The following is a 26,172-nucleotide window of genomic DNA, read 5'->3' on the forward strand; positions in this document are numbered from 1 at the left end:
CTGCACCCCCTTCAGCACCTAAATCGGCTGACTGGGTGATCTACGCTCAGGGCGAGGCAGCGCAGCGCAACAAATGCAGCAGGACAATGAGGGGTGAGTGAGAGCAGGAATAAATAAAAAGCAGAAGCGTCCTAAAGGTCACCCGGCTTTCCGCCCGATACAGGTGATTAAAGAGCTAAATAGAGCGAGATGCACACAGTATAAAATACAGTTTTTCAAAACTTAAGTCTTCACATACCAGAGTGCGCCAGTGTTTGTTTATGATCTTGGAAACCTCATCCGAATGAGTGTTGTATGTGGTCACACACACGGGTCTACTGTTGTTTTGTTCCTTTAGTACATTTTCTTCTAAGAGAGCCTCTCTGTTGTTATTGCGGGCTCTCTTCATGGCCTTATCGATTACTGGAACCGGGTATTTTCTTTGTTCCAATTTCCATTTCACATCTGCCGCTTGGGTTTTATACTCACCCACATCAGAGCAGTTTCTTCTGAGGCGTAGGAACTGACCATACGGTAAATTATTATGCAGGTGGCGTGGATGGAAACTCTCATACGGTAGTAGACAGTTCCTCGCGGTAGGCTTAAAGTGGGTTGTTGTTTTTAGCAAACCCCTTTCTGGATAGATGTTTAAATCCAGAAATACAAGTGACTCCTGTGAGACTGTGTGAGTGAATTTTAGGAAGTTGTTGAGCCATTCCATAAAATTGGCTACTGAAAGCACATCGCCTTCCCAGATGACAAAAATGTCATACAGCAAAGTTTTTAAGCATGGGGCTACATAATCCTTTCAACCACCTCCTGTCACAAAAATTATGTCGGCACTCTTTTGGATTTCACTTGATTTGATTCTGAAAATGAAATATTTATCAACGCTATTCCGCTGTCAGTCGCAGCCTTGTTCACAATAACAAGCACCATTATTTACAGTTCTTTTTATGTGTTTTCACTTATTTACAGTAAACACATACAATGGACAAATGTGGAACATCTCTATACACTATAGCTGATCAAAGTCAGCGCCATTTTGTAACATGAAAGATGACTGTTATACATGGAACGCCACACATATTGTTATAGGAGGGTAGAGGTTCAAAAATTCATACCTAAAGTGCCGGGAGGGGTAGGAGTAGGGATTCTTTTGTTTTTGGGTTTGTTCTATGTTTTGCTTTTTGTGAGGTAAAAAAACTGCTTGCATCATTATATGCTACATTGGTATTGTGTGTCCCCGTTTCTGGGGCTATGTGTTTTATTGCTACAAGCTACTTAAAAAAAAAATATTTAAAAAAATTACTCTGTCTAATACCTAGTGGCTCTTTTTACTTAGGTTTGTTGTCTGCACAGTAATAAACATTTCATGAATAAACGCTTTTTTCAACTCCATGAATGTTTCAAATTGGGCACAAACCAAATTCATTACAATGATCACATTTGTAAAAAATCTATACTCCACTGGAAAATTCTCTTAAAAAACCTTCCCCATTAAAAAAAAAAGAGTAATTAAAAAAAATAAGCATGTAATTCTTATCTCTTGGCTAGTGCCTTTTATAGTGTATTTCATGATGTTTCCAATAAGATTGCCCAAAACCATTGTAAAGTGCATTATACCAAAAGCGCATGAATTCAGTAAAGTGCATTGTGCTAGTGAACATTTTCGATATCTTTTACCTTTCCCTTTAAGATATTACCGTACTGCTCTCTTTGAAGAATGTGTTCTATGGGCTGGATATTTTAATATACACAGGTGAATAGTTCTTCATCAATACTAAAACCATTCGGTTCCTTACAGTCTAGCTCCAAGATGAAGAACATTTCAAATGTCCTCAATTCCTTTCTTTTATCCCCTCCTCTTTTCCTTTTTGGTACTTGTGCAATGCAATTATATTTAAAAAATGTGGGGTTGCTGTGATGGTACTTCTCAAAATGCGTAGCCACTGGATAGCTTCGGTCCTTATTCACTATAACTCTCCTATGCTATAAGATTCTTTTATGGGCTCTTAATGTGGTGCTCCCTACATATAACTTCTCACATGGGCATTTGAATATGTACACCACAAAACTTGATCTGCATGTAAGATTCCCTTTTATTTTCATGGATTTGTTAAAAGCAGTTGTGAGAGTGGAAAAGTTCCCCCCATCTGGCAAGCCATGTATTTTATGCTTTTTTTAAAACCTTTATTTTGTTTAAGCCAAGTTGTTTTCCGTGTTTCTGCTCAAAATTCGCTTCTCACCAAATACTCTCTTAAGGATTTTGATTTTTTTGTAAGTAATTTGGGGTTGTCTTGTTGTTAATCGACCTATAATCGGGCCCTCTTTGACTAAATGCCAATGTTTACATAGGATCTGGCAAATTTTCATGTGATCTACACAGTATGTGGTTATAAATATATGTGTACTGTGTGTTTTATCTTTCTGTTCATTTCTCACATTTATTTATCCTCTTTCTGCTCATTTCTGACCTTAATTCTGCCTCTTTCTGCTCATTTCTCACCTTTATCTTGCTTCTTTCTTCTTGTTGCTGACCTGTATTCTGCCTTTATCTGCTTGTTTCTGAGCTGCCTCTTTCTGCTCATTTTCAACCTTTATGTGGCGTCTTTCTGCTCGTTGCTGACCTTTATTTTGCCTCTCTCTGCTTGTTTCTGACCTCTATTTGACCTCTTTCTGTATGTTTCTCACCTTTATTTAGCCTCTTTCTCCTCACTTGTCAACTTTTTTTTGCCTATCTCTGCTCATGGCTGACCTTTATTTTGCCTTTTTCTGCTCATTCTCACCTTTATTCACCCTCTTTCTGCTTGTGGCTGACCTTTATTTTGCCCCTTTTTTTGCTTGTTTCTCACCTTTTTTTGCCTCTTTCTGCTTGTTGCTGACCTTTATTTTGTCACTTTATGCTTGTTTCGCACCTTTATTTAGCCTCTTTCTGCTAATTGCTGATTGACCTTTTGCCTCTTTCTGCTTGTTTCTGGCCATTATTTTACATCTTTCTACAGGATTCTCACCTTTATTTAGCCTCTTTCTTCTCACTTGTTGACTTTCTTTTGCCTCTTTCTGCTTGTGACTGACCTTTATTTTACCTCTTTCTGCTCGTGGCTGACCTTTATTTTGCCTCTTTCTGCTTGTTTCTCACCTTTATTCAGCCTCTTTCTGCATGTGGCTTACTGTTATTTTGCCTCTTTCTGCTTGTTTCTCACCTTTATGCGGCCTCTTTCTTCTCACTTGTCAACTTTTTTTTGCCCCTTTCTGCTCATGGTTGACTTTTATTTTGCCTCTTTCTGCTTATTTCTCACCTTTATTCAGCCTCCTTCTGCTCGTGGCTTACCTTTATTTTGCCTCTTTCTACTCATTTCTCACCTTTATTCAGCCTCTTTCTGCTTGTGGCTTACCTTGATTTTGCCTCTTTTTTGCTCGTTTCTCACCTTAATCTTGCCTCTTTCTTCTCGTTGCTGACCTTTATTCTGCCTCTTTCTGCTTGTTTCACACCTTTATGTGGCCTCATTCTGTGCGTTGCTGACCTTTATTTTGCCTCTTTATGCTCATTTCTGACCTCTATTTTACCTCTTTCTGCGTGTTTCTCACCTATTTTAACCTCTTTCTTCTCGCTTGTCAATTTTGTTGGCCTCTTTCTGCTCTTGGCTGACCTTTATTTTGCCGCTTTCTGCTCATTTCTCACCTTTATTCAGCCTCTTTCTGCTCGTGGCTGACCTTTATTTTGCCTCTTTTATGCTTGTTTCTTACCTTTTTTTGCCCCTTTCTGCTCGTTGCTGACCTTTATTTTGTCACTTTTTGCTTGTTTCTCACCTTTATTTAGCCTCTTTCTGCTCATTTCTGACCTTTATTCTGTTTTTCTGCTTGTTTCTCACCCTTATTCTGCCTCTTGCTGCTCGTTTCTGACCTCTATTTTGCCTCTTTCCGCTCATTGACCTTTATTTTGCCTCTTTATGCTCGTTTCTGACCATTATTCTGCTCTTTATTCTTGGTTCCCACTGTTATTTTGCCTCTTTATGATTGTTACCGACCTTTTTCTGCCTCCTTCTGCTCGTTTCTAACCTTTACCTTCCCTCTTTCTGCTTGTTGACCTCTATTCTACCTTCATCTGCTAGTTTCTGACCTTTATTCTGCTTCTTTCTGCTCGTTCTTTCATCTTTATCTTGCCTCTTTCTGCTTGTTGCTGACCTATATTCTGTCTTTTTATGCTCGCTTATCACCTTTATTTTGCCTCTTTCTGCTTTTTTCTACTGGGACCGCAGGAGAGTCTCAAAGCCCCAACTGTCCAAGCCGACTGCCCAACTCCTGCAGGAGCCGGGATTGCTCTCCCAGACAAGGAGCTGCTAAACATGCAGCTCCCTATCTGTAAGAGCAATCTTTTAGTCTGTTTTTCTGTCCGCTTAACAGCGGGTAGGGTAACAGACAAACTTCTGCCTCCATCAGCTCCCACTTGCTGGAAGCAGCATGTTTGTTCTGACTTGGTGGGAGCTGTCAAATCTTCCCCCATGTCACAGCAGACAGCAATGTCCGAGGCATAGGCACTGCGGGACGTAACAGGAGCCGACTCTGGGGGGTGACGGTCCACAGGGCCATTATTGGCTCCATGAGGGGGACCAGCGGCCTCCCTTATTTCACTTTCACAAGCCTACCCCAAGGAGGTGGTGGTACCCGGGGCCGTGTACGGCCCAGGAGGGCGAGCAGTCAGTCTTCCCTCCTTCTTTCGGAAAAAGGAATGTCCCAGGGAGGAGGTGGTTCCTGGGGCATGGGGGAGGGGGTGGCCTGCACCATAGTTAAGTTAGCCAGTGGGAGGTGGTGGTCCCCTGGTCTCTAGGCTCGACCAGGCGGCACACCCAAGTATTTTATTTTAAGCCCTGGGGTGGGGGTTGTTCCCAGAACTTGGGGACAGGGTCCGCAAGGCCCCCCAAAGCTTTTAATATGTAGCCCCACAGACATGGTGGTCTCCAGGGCCTGTAGGGTCCGTCCGGCCCCCGTTTCCTATTATAATTAGCTCAGTGGAGGTGGTGGTCCCCGGGGATTTTTTAAGCCCTTGGAGGGGGGTCCACACACCCCCTTTCATTTTTCCAATAATACCCACATGCCATCGGGACCTGACCCACCCTGAGGCTACAATTAATACAAGGGCCAGAGCCCGCACTTTTTTTTCATATTTACAGTGATATTTGTGAATATATTGCGAAAATCGCTGTGAATAAAAAAAAAAGATATGTTTTTATTTCCTGGGAGGCTTCCAGGAGTATCCTAAGACCAAGGCTTGGGGTCGGGACATTCCTACGCTGTCCCCTTTTCTTTTTTATTACATTTGTTTTGTGCGACTTGGCTGAAGCTGAGTCGCAAGATAGCTGCTAACACTTCCTGGTTAAAGTGTTAGCAGCCAATCTGAGCTCTGCATTTCCCTGCACGAGCTCGTTATTATTTACGAAGTCATTGCGATTGCAGATATGCTTTTTTTCCCCTTACATTTCTCAAAAACTACTGAACGTTTTTTCACCAGATAACTGAAGTCTGATCTATTAACCAAAATCTACCTTCCTGCAAAATTAGGTGTAATTCCATCAACTGGTTCGAGCTGTAGTTGTGTTCAAAGCTCCCATGGGAATTAATATGGAAAACGCACTTTTTTTGAGCCCCACCCTGCTTGATGGATCACCCCGAAACTTTCCAGGCGCAACATGAATCACAGCTCACTTTTTTGGGAAAATTTCATAAAAATTCATCATAGATATAGCCAAGTCAAAAAACGCTTTCCCCATGGAAACATGGTCCTAACTTAACTATATATAACGGCAGATCCACAAAACACAAGAATAAAAGAGATGATGGCGAAGCTGGCAAGACTGCATGAACGCGAGACACGCAAATGGTGGGAAGCCACAAGCCTCACTAGTTACGTGGAGGTAAAAAGAGTGCCCCGTGGTCTAAGGGTTCACACCGTGCCATCATACGAGAACCCGGATCCACAGCTGCTCACTGACTGGGAATTGCACACAGCTGCCTATACGGAAGGGACACTCAAGATATTAATTAAATATGCTTGGAGTGACCGCGAAAAAGCACTGGAAGAAATAAAGAATTTGGAAGAGGAGCTGGAGAAGGAATCGGACAAAGAGCTTGTGCTCCAGCTCAAAACCGATATGAAATCTCGCCTCACCAAATATGAACAAAAAATTCGTACTAGAAAACAAGAAAAATACGAAAGGGATGAGGATGATTACCAACAAGGCCGCATATTAACGTATGCAAAGAAATATGATGCCTCGCGTCAAGCACTCCAATCCAGTACTACTTCAACATCTGAAATTCTCACGTCTGAGTCCGAAGTGACGGAGAATGAATCCGGAGACGAGCAACAGAATATGAGAGTACCAGCCAAGACACGACAAAGAGCACGGCCAAATAACGCCAATGACAGCGAAAAGACCCCTTTTCACCAGGAATTCGATGTCATCAAGGGGACCTGGCTACGAGGCGGCAAAACAAAACCACCGGACATGGCCCAACAACAACAAACATCAAAAAAACAAGGCGGACAAGGAGAGCAGGCGGCGGCCAGCGGCGGCAGAAAGGGAAGAGGCAGAGCGAAGCCCAACAATTGGGGCAATCGGACTCGCAGCAACAAAAAGTGAACTCTGCCCAAGATACCACAAGCCAGAATCTAACGGTGGTTAATCTAACGGAAAGAACTTTAACGGACTGCGAAAAGAATTTACTCAGCCTCGGACTTACCTTCTGCCCAAGTACACCACTTGAATATACCCAAACGCGGATTGACCTCTTCCGATTTACACGCAAGCTCAAGCTGCACAAATATTTCAAATTACGACCTCATTTGAAAGAAAGTGGAGATAAGGGTATCAGACTTACAGCAACAGATGCCCTTACGGGCAGAGAAATAGAAGCTCTAGAAACCCTCGAGGAACTGCGGGAAGATAATCCCATATATAATTCATCTGAGACCCTCAATATAGGACAAAGAGCACAGGCCCTCGGCATTGAGCAAGATCGGGAAGAGAGTGGGTATAAACCTCCTTCAATATTCATCCCACAGATGCCCTGGGATGCTATTGACGCCTTCTCTGAGGCCATGACCCAAGAACTCATGCAGTACAGGAAAGTGAACCATTCAATAAAATATAACATCACAGAGCAACAAAAACTGGCTCTACACTACCTCATGAAGGATGAAAACATCATAATCAAACCTTCGGACAAAGGGGGGAACGTGGTACTACTCACTAGAGACTACTACAGATATGAAGCACTACGCCAGCTTTCTGATACCAACTTCTACGTCAAATGCACCAACGATGTATATCAGGAAAGCATCTGGAGCTATGATAAACTGATAGGGAAATGGCATGACTGTAACATGCTAAGCAAGGATGAATTTCTCTTTCTCCGGAACAGCCAACCCCTTACACCAACGTTTTACCATCTGCCAAAACTACACAAGGACAATCTACACCCACCGGGCCGTCCGATTGTGTCATCCATTGGCAGTCTCACTGAAAACATGTCCTGTTTCATCGATAAATTCCTATTCCCCTTGGTACTCACTTTACCCTCATATGTACGGGACACCAAGGACTTTTTAAACAAAATTCGGAATGTGAAATGGGACAATGACTGCCAGCTTATTGTGTTAGACATCACAAGTTTGTACACAGTCATAGACCACAAGCAAGGCCTAAAAGCTATTCAGCATTTCCTGAACTTGAGACAATTGAGATTCAGCACACATAACATCATGATCCTCGAATTCACTGAATTTTGTTTGAGCAATAACATCTTTTTATTCGAGGACCAACTGTTCAGGCAAGTGTCTGGAACGGCGATGGGTACCTGCTTCGCTCCCAGCTATGCGAACCTTTTCGTTGGCTGGTGGGAGGAGCAGGTACCCAGGAGCTGTATGGTAGATGGTGTAGAAGGAAAGACTGAGGGTTGGTTCAGGTACATTGACGACCTGTTTATTGTTTGGCGGGGCTCATCAGTAACAGCACATGCCTACATCAACCGACTTGATGAGAATGTCTATAACTTACACTTTTCAGGGACGGTAAGTCCGGTAACTGCGGACTATCTCGACCTAAAAGTGTTTTCAGAGGACCATCAGATTCACACAGCCCTACATAGAAAAACCACTGCCGGCAATTCTACACTTTTTGCCAGCAGTAGCCACCCCCACAACTCATTAAGAGTATTCCATACGGAGAGTTACTTCGACTCTGAAGGAACTGCTCAAGATTAGAGGATTTTGAGGTGGCAGCAACTGAATGTGTGAACAGATTCAAGGCCAGGGGATACGGAGAGACTCTTTTAAATAACACCTTGAGAAAAGTAAGGGCTATCCCTAGAGACTCCTTGCTGACAACTAAACCTATCCCAAGGAATAACTCTATGACATCAATAGTTGGGAAAGGCAAGTTTAGAATAATAACTCCCTTCTCCGCTGGAGCCAATGATCTAAGATCTATGCTCCGTAAGAACTGGCACATTCTCAAAACAGACAACACACTTAAAGATGACCTACCCACTCACCCCCTCATAACCTTCAATAAAGCAAGATCTTTAAGAGACTATCTGGTTACTAGCCATTTAGAAAAAACACTCCCTAAGAGTAACACCTTAAAAACTATGAGTGGGTTTTATCCATGTGGAAAATGCAAAGCGTGCGCCGGAAGCAAAAGGGTCCTCTCCATAGAAATACCTGACACTGGTAAGAAACTGCAAATTAAGCAGTTTATCACATGCAGCACACCTCTAGCAGTCTATTGTTTGACCTGTCCATGTGGCCTCCGCTACATAGGGAGCACTATTAACATGCTCCAACTACGGATCTTAGAACATCTAAGGGCGATTGACAAAGCAGATCAATCTTACCCAGTCGCCCGGCATTTTGCCGAGAAACATAATAGAGACCGTAGCCAGCTGCAATACTTTGGTCTTGATACCATTAACCCCTTCCATGCTGGTGACGAACCCCAGCCGTCACGCTCTGCGGCGCTCGTGTGCTGATGACGGCTGGGGTTCGTCACGGCCCGCCCTGTTCTTTTGTTTACCGCACAGCGGCGGAAACGGCCCAGCATGGAAGGGGTTAAGAACACCGTCAGGGGAGGAGACCGTCTGCGAAGATTACGCAGACTTGAATCACGCTATATCATAGACCTCTCCACAAAATGGCCTAGGGGGATGAACAGTGGGGAAGAAATGGTTTTCCATTTAGGCAAATGATGTAGCGGTTACCTGTGTATCTCACTGTATTCTGTATTTGCCGAACCTCTGTGGATTATTGTATGAACGACATACTTCGTGTGCTAACAACGATGGTTTGCCCTGATGAAATTTGAGACTGATTTTCCACTGTCACACAAAATTTCTGGCACACATAAGAATAGTTGTGGTTCATATATATTTTTTACTAGAATCATTCATAGGTTCAAAGGGCTCTTTGATTCCTAATAACAAATGATGTATGTAAATCAACTATAGATAATGCACATATGGCACTTTTTCACTTTTTCTTCCTGTCTTCTTCTTTTCTTCTTTTTTCTTTCTTTTCACTTTTCGACCTTTTCAGTCTATACACGATGAAATAGACTTTCTCATCTATTTGCTGATGTATATAATCCTGTGTAAGAAATGGATTCACCTCTACTTATTTTGGAGGACTGTTGCAGATCCACGGCTATATCAAACAGTGTAAATGTAGCACAATTAATTTTATATACCCCCCACTAATGCACTTCTACCTATCTGTAGGTTTAATAATGCTTATTGTATATATTGTGAGCATTGAGTAATGTATATGGTGTAATTTTACCGTTACAAGATGGAGCCCGCAATGGTTGGGAGGTTTCTAGTCCTCTGTCGATGTCGACTAAGAGGTGTAACCCTTGCACACTGTTAATGTTGATAAATGCACCGGTTTGTATGTGTGAACACACACACACTGACGAAGGCAAATCGCCGCAACGTGTCTGTGGTTTAGCTGGTAGTTAAATAAACTACTCCGTGGTAAAAGGAACCTCCCGAGTGCTGTCTTTTCATTCCTTGTGGATTTGATGAGCGCAATATATATATATATATATATAATTCACTGATAAAAACCAAAGGTTGAAGTAGTGTTATACTTGGGTGAAACATTCCCAGATTAGGAAAATCTTAAATAAGAACTGGAATCTGGTCAAAGGTGACCCTATTATAGGTGACCTAGTACCAGATAAACCCAGTATAACTTTTCGCAAATCTCCTAGCCTTGCCAGTGCCCTAGTCAGTAACATGTTAGAACCCACGAAGTCCTGGATGGATCACATCACTGGTTTCAAAAAGTGTCTTACCTGTAAGGCTTGTCGCCACGGAATTAACAAAACTCAAGTCCCACGTCCTTTCTCTGATAAACCCTTCATGATCAACAAAAGATTAACATGCAAGACAGAATACGTTGTATATGTCTTGCAATGCCCTTGTGGATTGCAATATGTTGGGAGTACGCGCCCACCTGCACACAAGCGCATTCTACAACATCTGAGGGCAATCTCCGGGAAGGATCAGGCCTACCCAGTGGCCAGACACTTTGAAACGACACATAATAGTGACCCCAGCAGCTTACAGTACTTCCTTGTGGACTCAGTGTTGCCTCTAAAGAGAGGGGGTAACCGGGACGCAAAACTGCGTCTCCTGGAAACCAGATTCATTCTTGAATTCAATACAAAGAGCCCGGGAGGTCTTAATAATAGCGAGGATCTTTACACCTGCCTCTAGCTGTAGAATATATTCTTTAAGAATTATTCCTGATGTAAATAGTAATTTCCCCTAGCTGACTCTTATTCTGTTTTTATCTGACTTTGCTACCTGCAGTTACCTGTAGCATGTTTTTAATCACCAGTATTAGCACTTATTCACTTTATTAACACTTTTTGCTCTGCAGTAACTATAAGAGGATGTCTTAAAAAGTGCATGTCTTTATTTCCGTTATTTAGCTTGTGCAATTGTTCTATGCATGCCCACTGGGGCATAATAACCTTTTTTAAGTGAAGCTATGCGTCTCTAAAAGTGATAAATGAAGGTTCCTGAAACTATTTGTGTTATATATACTGACTAAATTTTGTGTATATATATGAAGTATAATCAATGAATTTAATTATTATGGTTTAATAATTTTTAACCATGTGTATATATATGAAATGAAACTTATTTATGGTTTAATTAATATATATATTTTTTTTAACCATGTGTATATATATAAAATGAAATTTACCTACTCATTTGTATGATAATGGTTATACTCTACCATTGCGTTTTTGCACATTGGAACCCCTCGGGCACTATGCCCTTTATCCATGTTTGAATGAACGCAGTATGTCTTCACTGTTTATGACTTAAAAAAATGCAATTTGCACATGTGAATTGAATTATGCATTCGCACTTTAAAAACCCTCGTTTGTGTTCATGACACGCTATGTGAACAAGCCTCTCTCGAGGTGAAACGCGTCATGGCGGAATTGCAGGCTCTAACTTTGGCACGAAATAAACTACACTAAGAAACTGCACTTATCTTGTGGTCTCGCTTTCTTCGTTGTTCTGCGCGGAAGGCAGAGTGTACTACGACGACCTTTTGGATATATATATATATATATATATATATTTATATATATATATATATATATATATATATATATATATATATTTTTTTTTTACTGATAAAAACCAAAGGTTGAAGTAGTGTTATACTTGGGTGAAATGTTCAGTAACAACGTAATGTTTTAAACTCTAAAAGCCACTGATATTCACCGGTTATAGTTATCTCCAGTTATAGTTATCTCCAGTAACTAGAAGTTGTGCTCTAAGGTAACTGCAACCTGAGCCGCTGCCATGTACAGTGATATCAATGATGTCATAGAATATGTCATGAGTGATGTAATATGTGGGGTAATTAGCAGTGCATAGTGAGGGCACAAGTTATAGTTACGTGAAATAACTATAACTGATGAATTTCAGTGGTTTTTAGAGTTTAAAACTTTACATGTCACCTAACTATAATGTTACTTTAACCTTTTTTTTCTGTGAATTTCTAGTTTATTTTAACGCAAAGTAATATTTAGTTACCATATTTAAACCCAGACGTGCGCAGTGGGGCGTTGACCAAAAAACTTGGCCTGCGGCCAGCCCTCTGATCAATCCGACAAAGGCAGCCAACCCTCTCCAGGCCAATTTCTGCCCTGGGGACCGCATCCTCCAGGGCCCAGACGCCTTTATAAAGGGGGGGGCATGTGACCCCTCGCCCCAGGCCGATTTCAGGGCACGCCTTGTTTAAAAGGGGAGGGGGTATGCGGCTCCCCCCTCCCCAGCTGCTTTCAGCCCCCAGAAACCCATATCCTGCAGCCTGCCACATGATTTAAGGGGAGGGGTGCCACGTGCCCCTCCTCTCTGAGCCTCTAGAGGTTGCGGGGACCCCATCCCCTCAATACCAGGTAAAATGCTATGTCCTGCCGTGCCCACCCCATAGCAGTCTCCGTGCAAGCAAAAGCATGGGCAGGGAAACTTGTGTTTGCTCTCGCATGGCAGGAGCATTTTCATATCTCCCGTCAAGTGGAAGCAACCATGACATCCGCTTTCAGTGAACGGGAGCTTCAAAAATTCTTCCTCCTACTGTTAGCTGACTTCTTATCTGTTTCCCAACCTGCACTGAAGTGGGCAGGGAAAGAAATGAAAATATTGCTCCAGATCTGAGGGAGCAGCATTATTAGTGGCTTCTTGAAGGCAAGAGCAATGATGGTTCCCGCTGGATGCAGGGAGCTGGTTGGGGCCATGGGGGCCTTGTGGCTCCCTTCGTGGCCCCAATAACACTGCGGTGGGTGCCCTAAGTGGGCACCAGGTCACCCGCTTTTTGTTGTGCTGTGCCACAGGGGATGGGGCCTCGGGCTGAAAGCAGCACAGGGAAGGAGGCTCCTCGACCCGCTCCCACAAATCTTAACTAGAAATAGCCCGGGAAGGTGGACCGCGGGCCCCCTTCCCTAATGATAACTCTGGGCACCAGGGGATGGGGTTCCACGGCCCGAAATCGACACAGGGAGGGGGCCCATGTACTCCCCTCCCCTTAACAATTACGCCAGGCCCCAGGGGATGGGGTCCCTGGAACCGAAATAGACCCAGAAAGGGGTGCTGCATGGTCCCCTACTGCTAAATATCAAGCTGGGTTGGGGGTATGGGGTCACCAGGGGCAGGCCCTGTGGCCACCCACCCACAGTGCACAGTCAAAGGCCCGTCGACATTGTGGTGTTGGCTGTCTTTTGGGGGATGGCCACAGGCCTTGGCCGCAGGTCTGGCCTTGTGGGCAACCCCCCACTGTGCACAACCTTATGGGGGTTGGTTGCAGGCCCTGCAGCCAACTCTGCACTGTAAATGGTTGGAGGCCGTGCGCAGCGGGGTTGCATTTACGTATTGTAATTACATTTTACTTTATGTTTGAAAAAAACTTGAAATTCACTGAAAAAAAAGGTTAAAGTAACGTTATAGTTAGGTGAAATGTTCACAGTAGCAAGGTAACGTTTTGAACTAAAAACCACAGAAACTCACCCGATATAGTTAGTTATCTCAAGTAACTATATCTCGTGCCCTAAGATAACTATAGCTTGTGTCCTCCCAATGTACATTCTAATTACCTCACGCATTTCATCACTCATGACATCTTCTATCACATCATAGGTAATATCACTGCAACATTTGCAGCGAAATTATTGACGAGAAAACTGTGCATAGCAGGGTGTGAGTTGTAGTTACCTTAGAGCTTGATTTATAGTTACTTGAGATAACTCTAACTGGTGAAGTTCTGTTTTTTTTTTTTTTTAGAGATTACAATGTTACCTTGTTACTGAACATTTCACCTAACTATAACGTTACTTTAAGATTTGTTTTTTTCTATTAAAATATATATACATATGTATCTATATATACATGTATATGAATGTATATATATATATTCATTCCAACAGTCTTTCACATTTCCATAGATATATATATATATATATATATATATATATATAAAGCAATGCTTAGTCGAATGTTTTCTAATTTAAGAGCTTTGTCTGCTACAAGAAAGAAATTTGTCCGATTCCATTCTTCGTATAAGTGGTCAGTTGGTTATTTCATATGTGGCAGAGATCCATGTGTAACCTGTTGGTCATAAGCTACAAACCTCTTGAGATGGCGCACTCTCAGCAGTGCAATGCAGCAGCACAACAACAGAATGAGGAAATATTACAAAGCAAAATAATGTAAATATTTGAACAGAAAATGCATCTTTGCTGCTCTTCAGACCACCCAAACTCAGCACTCTGTTCCTATTTCACACACCGCCCATACCCTGCCCCCCCAGCCATCTTACACAGCAGATACTTTGCATTAAACCTTCCTCATTCGTTTTGAAAAGTTGCATTCATGTCTAAAGGAACAACTTACTTTCTGTCACTTTTTTGACCTGATTGAAGGGTTAAAGAAGCTTTATCTGGAACTGAAGGGTTAAAGTAGCATTATCTGGAACCCAAAAATAATACAATTTTTTCCTTTTAATTGGTTCTTATTGATATTTATTTACGAACATGACCCAAAGGGTATCGGAGCGCTCAGCAATTACATAGTAGCAAAATTATGACAGTACAAGAGAGAGGCATCACAACATTGTAAAACGAATAGCTTGAGTAGTCTAAGTAAAAAATAAGAAAAACGCAACTGTGACCAAGAGCCATGTGGACAACAATGTAGATAATAATCACAAGGTCCATACGCAGTTCTTAGAAACGATAAACGACATTGAGGACATCATAGACAAATAGATCCGTGTGGTCATTGCAGCAAGATAGGAATTTCTGTTCTGCTCCAAAACAAGGAATAAGGTAGTTTTGGTAGCACTAGATTAAGAGAGCAGAATCTATAAGCAGGGACTAAGGGGCAACCTACGTTAAAGCAGGTGTTGAGGAAAAAGTTCAGCTGTCAGCTATGTTTGGAATTTGCTCATAAGAAAGATCTTAGCTTCATTCTTGAAGGATGAAGTTGACTGAATTCTTCTAATGTAAGGAAGAAGCGGATTCCAGATTCTCGGGGCAGCTCCGTAGAAGGCTCAGTCATAGGTTTTCTTCTTCTGGAAGATGGGTGGTTTCAGCACTAGGTCCCTGGCACTCCGAGAGGATCTACCTCCCCCAGAAATCTCAATTTATTTTTAGCAAGATACATCAGTGTTTTGTGGTGGAGTCTTGTGTGTGATACATGCTAGTTTGAGTTGAATTCTGCCTAGTATACGAATATAATAGTCCCACCCAGTTTGAAGCAGCTCAAAGCAGACATTACATCAGATAATGGCACCAACAACAATAAATGGAAAGGGAACACTGGCCTTTTCATTACTGTTTCATATCTGAAAATGCAAAATAGCACGAATTATATTCATGAGATCTGCTGAGTAAATTTATGTGATCACCAAGCAGTCTACTTACGTTTTCCATACATGTATTTGCAAAAAATGAAAATAAAGTGTTATGTAGGTGACCAGCTGCAGTGAAGGAGAGGGATACATCACCAACATTACCCTTCCTTACAGGCGCAGCTGTCCATAATTTGGATACGGGCTTGTTTGCTGATAATTATATGAAATTTGGGTCTCAATGGCAGCGGACTGAAGCTAATTGCTGTGTTCAGCATTTCCATTTAAAGTGAATATAAGAGACATTGTTCTCTTTTTGGGAATTTGAGTGATACCTTGTGGAAACTATGTCAGGGAAATGGTTCCGGAAGCTGCAAATGACCTGTCACTTTGTGCATTTTTTTTTCTCCTGTCATTAGCCAGAGAAGTCTTGCTGAAATTACCGAGTTGATCCACACTGCTTTTCTTGTGCACCGCGGGATAGTCAACATCAGAGAGCTGAAGGCCTGCGATGGGCCCATGAAGGACATGCAGTTTGGGAATAAAATGGCCATACTGAGCGGAGATTTTCTTTTGGCAAACGCTTGCACGGGCCTAGCGCAGCTGCAGAATACCAAGGTAAGTGAATAATTTGTCGCTACTTCTTGGTATGTGATGGAATTGGGTTATGGTTTGTGCTACAGGGGTGCCCAAGTGAAGAGAACCCCAGGCTTCCTAATTAAGAGCATCCATTTTGGGGGCACAATTTGAGAACTTTTCAACTCTCAAGGTGAGATGTGCTTCAATTCAAAATTAGTTTGAAGAGATGCGTGACCTGCATTGTCGGCCAGCTTTTTTCCAAATAAACTCAGCAAACCCTTTATTTTATTGAAAAAAACAATATGATTAAAAGGTACCAACACAAAAGCAATCTGTTATTTTGCATCACGATCAGTGTTTTAAATAGGCAAGTACTCACAAGTACTGAGTAACTGCATTTCTTTAATTGTAAAGGTAGTGTATGTGCAGTTCTCAGTGGGGGTTATGTACTTTTATTAGCAGAGTACCAGGACTTCTCAGTAGCACACAGGTACTCTGGGCATAGTTCTATAATGTTATTTCAACTGCTGATTAAGATAAAACCTTAAGTCAAAGAGGATTGAAAAGCAGCTTGAGGAAGAAGGGCCCAAAGATAGTTTTAAGTAGGATTTGACATGGTTACATTATTTGGTTACCCTTCTCGCTTTAAATACCAACTTCTTTTAAAGTGGCAGTGGCCGTGGAATCCAGTTGTTGGTCCAAGGCCTGAGAAACATTGCGTTTGCTGTCTGTAGATGTGTTTCATTTCTGATTTTAGTGTGACTGCGGCTGAATTTCCCAGCGTAAGATGCGCTCACACAAAAAAAAATTATGATTTAGGCCCAAAAATGTGTGTTATAACCTAGCATATATTAGGCAAAAACTACACTGCAGGTGAGAGGAAAGAAGTGGAGGGTGTCCACCTCAAAGATTAAAGGAAGACTGAGCGCAATATGCAGGGATTAAAATATTGCACATGCTTCTAAGGTCAAACATTAATAAATGGCTGTTCTTTTGCACCACAAGGAGCTTGATACTATGGGAATGCGGTTCAGCGATCAGAAGATCGATGATCAGATTGAAGACTCTGGAACTAATGTTGGGCTACTGAGTTAAGACAGAAAATATTTTCTATATTTTAGAAGACAGGACCACTTTATAGACATTACACATTTTGAAAAGAGAGATAAATGAGAGGTAGAATGGAAGGGTAGTTGTTGAGTGGCTCTGTCGGAAGTGGTAGATTGTATGGACCTGAAGAAGAAGGTGGGAAAGAAGTGCAGAGAATGATATCAAGGCAAAATGAAGAGAACAAAAAAAGAACACTTCTTTGAATGTATGAATTGTGATGCACACACATCAAGTAAAGTGTAGGACTGATAACCGGTGTTGGGCATACAGGAAATTTGCTATGTCATTTGCCCATTACTTAATGTATTTATTTAGGTATTTATTATTGCATTATTCTTCCAAGGCAAAATGTATTGTGATCTTGGTGTACTCTATTGATTTATTTTTATAAAAGCAGTCTTGGTGAGATAGTCTTTTAAGATGTCTGGCTGCATTTAGTATCCTCTGTGAACCAAGTGGCAGAGATAAGAATATACTATTTACGGATCATCCCTTTAAAAAATCTTTCTTGATTTGTTTGTATATGAAGTCTAATGTGTTTTATAAAAGATGGATGTTGAAAATTGGGATAGAGGCTTGTAATTTCTGCTGACTGTTTTTTGGGGGGGAAATGTGTCTTATTAAGATTTTACTGTTTGTTCTATCATCTGCTACCTTACTTCAAGGCTGCATAATTCAATTCTTGAATAGTTGTAAACTGGTACGATTTTCAGGAGCACATGCATAAATAGTGATGACAGAATATGTCATTTCAGGCTGGAGTTTCCTTTCCCAGCTTATTTTATTCAAGACTCTCATTTCCGCGCCTGTCACCCACCATGATCAAAAATAAAACCACAATAACTTGCCCAAACCTTCGTGCCTGCCTCTTTCCCTAAAAACGTTTACTTTTTACTTCAAGCAGTGTCTTAAAAACTCCATACCGTACTTTTTTCTGATTTCACAAATTGTTTCAATAACCATGATGACTTGTGAGATGGGGCCCTTCGTATTACCAACCATCTGACTTATTTCACTGATGTCTATAAGCAATACTTATTTACTGGTAATGTACTAATGCCCGAATATATCTTCCTGTAAATCACAAAAGTGTGAATGGGTTTCTGTGTGAATAGTAAAAAAAAGTATACCATATAGTATTGTGGTGTTGCTGTAAAAAAAAGTATACCATATAGTATTGTGGTGTTGCTGTAAAAAAAAGTATACCATATAGTATTGTGGTGTTGCTGTTAAGGTAAACTAAAGAAGGTTTTAATATTGCTTTTGCTGCTTAAGTCAAGCTATTTTTATGGTTTAAATCTGTTTATTGATTTACTATATTTGGCACATACATCAGAGGCCGGTGAACCTAAAAAAAAGAAAAAGAAACCGTGAAGTTCCCAGCCCCTCCCCTTACATCTCTGCACCCTCAGTTCACTCACCAGAGCCTTCCTGAGGTCTTAACCATAGCCTCCATTAGGTGAAATCACTGCTGCCCCCCTAGAGCTGGTGTTGTATAGTGTGGATTGGTCTTGTGGCATCAAGAGGGTGTGACAGGAGACGTATGTCTCAGTACCCTTAAGTAATTGCGGCATGTGTGTTCCCTATTCTTCTGTTTCTTTGAATCCACACTCCTGTGCCTCCAGGGAGGCTGAGATCATTCGCATCCCTAATAAGTGCCAAAGGCGATGGAGCCAAGCCTCATATTCTGTGGGCGAGGATGAATTGTTTGGTGGTACAATGTGTTAGGATGATCACCCTTCTTCTTTGTGAGGGTAGACAGAATGTGATATTATTGGGTAGGCACAAGATGGTATATGCTCGAAATGGAGGTATATCAGTGTGGAATATTTTGTTAACGCTATGTAGGACCACCGACCTTCAGTTTTTGAGTCTTGAGCAGTGCCACAACCGGTGGAGGAACTTGCCTGGTGTGCTGCAGCCTCTCCAGAAGTTTCTGGATCTATCTGGGAACCAGGAATGTTTTCGGGCTGGGGTGTAGTACAAATATTGAGTGGTCTTAATTATGGACTCCTTGCGTGCGGTGCTAGATGATGTTGTGCATGTGCAGTGGAAGATCTCCCCCCATCTTTATCTGTAAGGGTGCGCCCCAGTTCAGCCTCCCACCTCACTTGCACTGCATTGTGATTTCCTTCTGTACGACTTTGTATAGGTCAGAGACCAGTTGTGTATCGTTGGTTTCGGTGAGGATCCATTTCTCGAAGGAAGTCAAGTGGCATGATGTCGGATCTGGAAGTAGCACAGGCGTTCTGTCTTTTGGAGGCCGTAACGCTCCCGCAATTGCTCAAAGGTCTGAATCCCTTTGTGATCAAAAAAGTTCCGGATGTGTTTATAGTATGTATGGAGTAAAAAGGTTGTACGTCACGCTCTGCTCCACTCCAGCCTGTAATGCAATAAATAAAGCATCCAGTAGCTCCATCTGACATCCTGCACCACTGGCTCAGCAGGGACTCTGGAAGGCTCTTAGAAGTAGCCCAATCTGGAGAGAGGACGGAGAAGACAGCTGGTTCTGGCTCGTTTCCATGAGAGACAACTGCCTTCTTTCACTGGGTCAAAGAACAATGGAGGCCTGATCTGGCCACAGGTGTCTGCAAGGTGGGCCGTGGGAGGCTCAGATATTGGGCAAAGGATAGAAGTTGTATATACTAGGTGAATGCACAGAAACACATGGCAGGAGTGACCCTGCGGCCTAGGCAGGATGAACACAATCAGAAGACCTGTCGGTCCAGCTCAGATGCCTGCACAGGAAGAAGTGGAGAATGAGGGACAAAACCTCAGGTCACCACCACCACATCAATCGATAAAACTGGGGGAAAGACCTCTGGCCTTGTTGCACATGCATAGAACGTACAGAAACTAGTACATGCAAAGTGGCAAAAGTTCACCCCAGGAGTGGAGGCATCAGAAAGGCAGATGAGAGCTCCTTGCCGTAGCTGCGTAGAGGCCCTTGAGGACTATAAAAGCCTGAATAAAGGAAAGAAGAAAAATGAAAAATTAAAGTACATGGAGCGAGCAGAGGTGGGCGCCAGGAGAAGACGTTTTTGAAAGAGGATGAGCTTTGAATTTTGTTCCTCTGATTGCATCTCCCCACTCCCCAAGAAGGAGGAAAGAGCCTGGAGGAGGAAGGGCTTCCAGGATTATCCAAATGCCATAGAACACTAGCAGACATCGCAACAGAGTCAGGCCCTCTACTTGAGCTGATCCTAAATTAGTAGTTGGGTGTCCCCACTATCAGTGGGATCTCCTATAACTAGAGACATAAGTCCCCAGCTTTGAAGTCCCTTCAGGACCATGAACCGGGGCTCTGCAGAATAGTGGTGAAGGGAGCCCACCCGGGGTGGAGAGCACAACGATCCCCAATAGAGTCGACAGAAGACCTCATCCAGAAGAGGAAAATCAAATGCTGTGAAATCGTTGCCTGTGGAGTGGTTGCTGCCTTTTGATGTAGAGTGACTCCAGAAAATCTAGAATTTTAACCCTGTCTTTTTCTCGATATGGAGGGGCACAGACTCCGAAATAAGTAGGCAGGGTACCCGTCCCCATTCAGGAAACCAACTCACAATGTGGGGCTTAAGGAAGCATGATCCATGGCAGCAACCATAAAGTACTTGTTGACGTAGTCCCTCCCACTGCAAAGAGAGGTGCTCCAGTCTACAGACTACTCTGCTCTAAGTAGTATCACTCTGCACAAAAGCTGCGTTTGAAGAACAGCCTAGACACTTGAAATTAGAATCTGCCCAAACTGGTTCTGAAAATGCAGGCAAAATATCCACATCTCCAGTCTGTTTTTATTATATAAAGTGGGTCCCAGTAATCCACTTGTTCCAAGGAACAGAGTACTCAAAGGATTGCTGTAAACCAGAGCTGGTGTTTGCTGACAGGCGGCTTCTCAGAGTTGAGGGAACATCACATGAGTCTACCCCATTCTGAAATGCCTTGAAGCAAGCCTACCTTCTGAGAGAGTGAAGGAGCCTGCCAATTCTGCACAACGAGTGAGTGTGCAGGAAGAGCGAAGTGAAGTGTTATTCTGGACTGTGGAAAGTGATCTGTGTGCCCCTCTGTTAGCGGGTCCCAGTCTTCCAACTGTGATTCTTGGCTCAAATCGTGAAGTTGCGGTATGACCTTAGCTCCTGTGCTCAAGATGTGAAGCTGCGGAGCGACATGAGCCCTGCATCAATGTTGTGGCGTGCCCTGAAAGTCCTGCACAACCTGACACCATAGCGTGATCTAAACCATTACACTCATACAGGCAGTAAGATCTGGGCAGGGCCATAACCTCCTTCTCGAACCAAGCTTGTGCTTGGCCTTACTGATCTACACACGATCACCCATAGCAGGGCTACACCCATCAGAACATCTGTGTGTGAAACAGGACTTCCCTCATTGCAGCCATCCCCTGATGGCCCGAAGCAGTCTCTTTGCCAAATACGTGTATGCCAAGGAGGCCAAGAGAAACTGCTGATTCGTGCTCAGCGGGAAGAGGCATAGCGGGTGAGCAAATGTGGAGCAAGCAGCCGTCTGAGAATGCCGACCAGAGCACAGACTGAAAGACTGGCTGAATAAGAAACGGTGAGCTGATAGACACACTGTGTGTAGTTACAAAAGTACAGCGGTAATCTGCACCTGAACTTCATCATGCTAGATATTGACCCGGAGAGGGAACTGCTTGTACCATAAGGACGGGACCTGCGCCATTAGGGGGGAGAGGCACAGACATCCTCCAGTTTCCAGGACAGTGAATTTCATTGTGTACATATGTATAGTGTTTAGTTCTAGTGTGTATTAAACCACTTTCATTCTTGAAAGTCAAACACTGGGCTGCACAGTCAATTATAACACAAATGTGTTTTTGTTAAGTGCTGAGCTTCAAGCACCCCATACTACCTCCCTGAGAAACATTTCTACCACTGAGAATCAAGTGCTGATGGGATTGTATTTGGCCCAGTTTCCAGAGCCATTGCAGTGCGGACCCCAGAACATCAGAGGCAAAACATTAACCATCACTGTTGAGGCCTAGTAGTTCTTTATTGCCCCGTGGCCCCCTGCCCTCCTACAGAACCTTGTCTGACAATTGGCTGCAAACAGCGTGGGATCCACAAAAAAGCTAGTTGCAACTTGCAGCAGCAGTGTAATAAGTCCAGCTTGTGCACTTGAGAACCTGCACTTTGATGTGGCACATACAAGGTTGGTGAGAGAAGCCCTTGACACCATATCCTTAGATAAGTTGAGGAATCTGTTTGGATAGAAGGTGGCGGGATCCCATAAACAAGGACAGAGATGTGCTTGTGAGTGACATAAAAGACCAGTTAGAGAAACTGGAGGGGAGGGAAGAAACTGTGATGGACTCTGTGGCGAGTACCAGGAAAGAAACTCAGGGAGGGAGTGCTATGGTGTCATGCTCTCTTATACCTTTTCCACAGGCAGTTCACATGTATATCACCAAATTTGCTTTGCAAAGTTTTCCCATGATAAACACTGCCACAGATTTCTAGGCTACCATTCTCACCGACTCCAACTGTTTTTTCTTTGGTTTGGTTTTAGCTGAGACCCTGAACTTGCACTTGGCTTTCCAGAAAGCTAAGACTGATGAAGAGGAGAAGCCAGGGAGGTTGAGAGGGAGAATCTGAGAATAGCTCAGCTGGAACAATAGGAAAGGAAGCAGGAGAAACAGGACTAACGGGCCCATTAGAAGAGAAAAAGGAGCTAGGGGAGCAAGAAAGGGAAAGGAGAGAGAATGAGAGAGTGAAAATAGCTTTAGAGCTTTAAAAGTTGAATGATGTGTCTAAGGCAGCCACTTTAATGAATCACTTTCCCTTAGAATATGCAGCAGTCATTAGAAGGATGGCTGTATCTGAGCAAATGAATTATGAGTGAGTGACGGACGTTTAGATCAGCCGCTTTGATGGTAAGCCAGCTCTTTACCTTCAAATGTTAAAAGAAAGCAAGAGAGTGGATGGTGTTTCATGTGAAACCTGGATTCATGATATGTTGCATGACTGGAATGAGGGGTAGGCTGGATGGAGGCCAAGGATGTTCATGTTTTTAACCAGTTGATGGTGACCTAGAGGCTTAAGGAGTAATGCTTTATTCAACCTTTGCAAAACTTTTCAGATTTGACATAGAATGATCCAGAGAAACTTGGAGTGTTGTGTCATACATGGTTAGTTAACATGGTTAATAAATGACTATAGCAGCATAGCTCTAAGCCAGCCATGGGGAGGAAGAAACTCTGACCAGACTAGTTCCAAAATGGAGGGTAAGGCCAAAGCAATTCCAAAAGTTCTAGAGGAGGAAACAAACAGGAGGACATTGGGTTCCCATCAGGTAGAACACAAGTAGAAGGGAGGACTGAAATGTTGTTCTAGCCCAAGGTGATAACTCGTTATATGTGTCCCTAGGAGGACATTAAAGGAAAGACGGTCTAGTGAAAGACCCAACATCAGCTGCGCCCATCATAGTGAGTGTATTAACTGTGGATGAAAGGACCCAAGAAAGCCCTGTTGCAGTTAACATAATGGCTATTAACATGGCCATTAAACATTTGGTAAAGACAGCCAAATGACCTGAACCATATTTACCCTAACACACTGTGGTTTGTTCTAGAAGCCAGCATATATGTGAAGAGGTTCCTGCCCTAAGCGATACAGGCGCTTACACAACTATGGTTGAAAAGGAATTATCTTAAACCAGAGGAGATTCTCCCCAGATCCAGTGGCACAGATGTGGTGGCTATTAGAGAGAACATGGAATACCCAATTGCCCGTGTTGATTTAGAAATCAATGGAAAGTCAGCCATGGTTGATGTAGGGGTGAAAAAGAAACAAGGGTCTTGATGTCTCCTGGGCACTGATTTGATTCTTACTGCTTTAGTATCTGGACAAGAAGTCGAGATGGATGGGATCTAGTCTGCTGTGTTCAGTAGAGCACAGGCTGTATGTCAGGCTCACAAAGAGATTTGGAAGGGATTTGCCTAGACCGTAACAATGTCTGCGCAGACTCTGAAAAGGCACTGGCCTTTGCAACTGCCCCCACTTCCCCACCACTGCATAAGACACAGTTATATCTTTGTTGTGGTGGATCATGTCACTAGGGGTCCAAAAGGATTATCTCTGAGGAGCACACTGCAAAGGTGGTAGCTAGGGATTTGTTCTAAGATTGGAGTTTCAAAAGTCTTGATTTCCAACCGGGTAACCAACTTGATCTCCTCATACATGAGAAAGATGGGGAAGCAAGTTGATGTGACCTATTCTCCATGGCATACCAGCCAGAAACTAATAGCTTCATGGTAAAGTTCAGTAAGGCCATTAAGAGCCTTACAGAACATCAAGAATTAGGATGCTCTCTGGACATGTTTCTTATTCGCTTACAGGAACATTCCACAGCAGGTACTGGGTTTTCAGTCGCTTTGAACTTCTGCCTGGGTACCCCGTGTTTGGCCGACTCACCTTGATCAGAAAAGGGTGGAAAAGGAAGGTTCAAGTCCCCTCAGAGGGATGTAGTGGACTCTGTAGTTGGCTGCAGGAAGTTGATGGCACAATACATGGGTCTAGTGAAGAAACCCTTTCAGGCTAGTGAAGAGCGGATGAATAACTAGCATAACAAGTAAGTGGCGCTGACTGGGTAACAAGACAACCAGAGGGTGTTGTTACTGAACTCCATTTGTCCTAGAGCTTTGGAATTTGGGTAAACTGTGTATAATTTAGTGGGTACTTGCAGAGCAGGTTTATAAAGGCACAAGGTTTGTGATTAAGACGGATTTTAAGCCTATATGGGTGATATTTATATGAGAAAAGATTAGATGCATTGTTTCCAATATCTGTAAATGAGTAGTCAGTCTTCAGAAGCACGCTTTATGTTTGTAGTATAGTGCTGGGGTAGAAAATAGTACGCTATATAGTACGCTATATGTCTCACCAGGATGGTGGCAGTGAAAGAAGAAGTAATAAGTGAAGAAGACAAAAGTGATATGTGATCCATGGAAAAGATATGTAAAGTTACTTAGAGTGTGGTATCCGAAGAGGCCTGGGAAGTACAGTTGGATGGAGTTGTGCAAATGGGGATGGGATTTCTGAATGGTAAATTAAAGGATTAGAAGGACTTGGGTGAAGAGAGTAAACAGTTCTGGAGTATTAAGAAGAATATCATGTAATGAAGGTTTATTAATTGCAGGGCACTGGATTGACACCACTGTGAGGTGTACAAGTTAGATTCGTAAATTCAGCTCATGATGGACGGCTAGGTACACTTTATAAGTATACGCACCCATTCCAGGACACCCAGTAAAAGCCGAAACAGCAAAGTTATGGGGTTCTTTAGAGCAGCATTTTGAAATCAAGCCGTTTTGCTAGACAGCCATTTCAGTCAGTGAAGTTATGTATGAATGAAGGCAGGTTACTTCATTGTATTTATGTATGTTCGGAAGCTCCTACATTTAGTCAGGAAATGTCATGATATTTTGAGGATTAACAATCAAGCCTTTGCAACTAACTGGATACGTACAATTATTTCTAGTCACCACTGCTAGCACTGACACATATAGTTGGTGAGGTGTGTTAGACAAAACTGGTAGTGCCTTTGGTTAACTACACCATGCTGTTTCACTTAAGTTCAGTGGGAGATAACATTTTGGGTCCACTCCTAGATTTTTCTGAAGGGATCCACGTGTGATTCACTGACATGAATACATTTTAAGATAAACTAGATATAGTTCATTCCATTAGTAGCTGTGTGCTTTAATCACATTTGATTGGATTATGAAAGCCTGTATTTATCAGTAGAATTAATTAACACTTAAGTGTTTAGCCTCCATATAAAACATTAACATTAACAGCAAGAGCATAATCTGTTGCCGGTTATTCAATGCTGGGACGCCACAAGAATGACAGGCACTGGCTAAGCCTATCGATCTGGCTTTAATGAGTAAACACAGGCATGTACAGACGCTATTTACATGTGTTACATGCACTAATGTTTTTATTACATTAATGGCTGTTGTGAAAAGTTGCAATATGATAGTTTTGTTATAAAATGCATATAGGAAATAAAGATTTGAAAATGACAAACAGATGACT

General features: G+C 42.6%; 1 protein-coding gene across 1 annotated transcript in view; it reads left to right on the forward strand.

The window, feature by feature from the left end:
* Positions 1–26,172, forward strand: part of PDSS2 (decaprenyl diphosphate synthase subunit 2) — a 694,554-nt gene that overhangs the window by 377,477 nt on the left and 290,905 nt on the right. Inside the window, exon 3 of the mRNA XM_086926695.1 lies at positions 15,832–16,030. Within this exon, the coding sequence (XP_086782821.1) occupies positions 15,832–16,030 (199 nt within the window). The remainder of the gene's footprint in view (positions 1–15,831; positions 16,031–26,172) is intronic.

Source organism: Lissotriton vulgaris, chromosome 6, assembly GCF_964263255.1.
Source record: "Lissotriton vulgaris chromosome 6, aLisVul1.2, whole genome shotgun sequence".
Classification (NCBI taxonomy): domain Eukaryota; kingdom Metazoa; phylum Chordata; class Amphibia; order Caudata; family Salamandridae; genus Lissotriton; species Lissotriton vulgaris.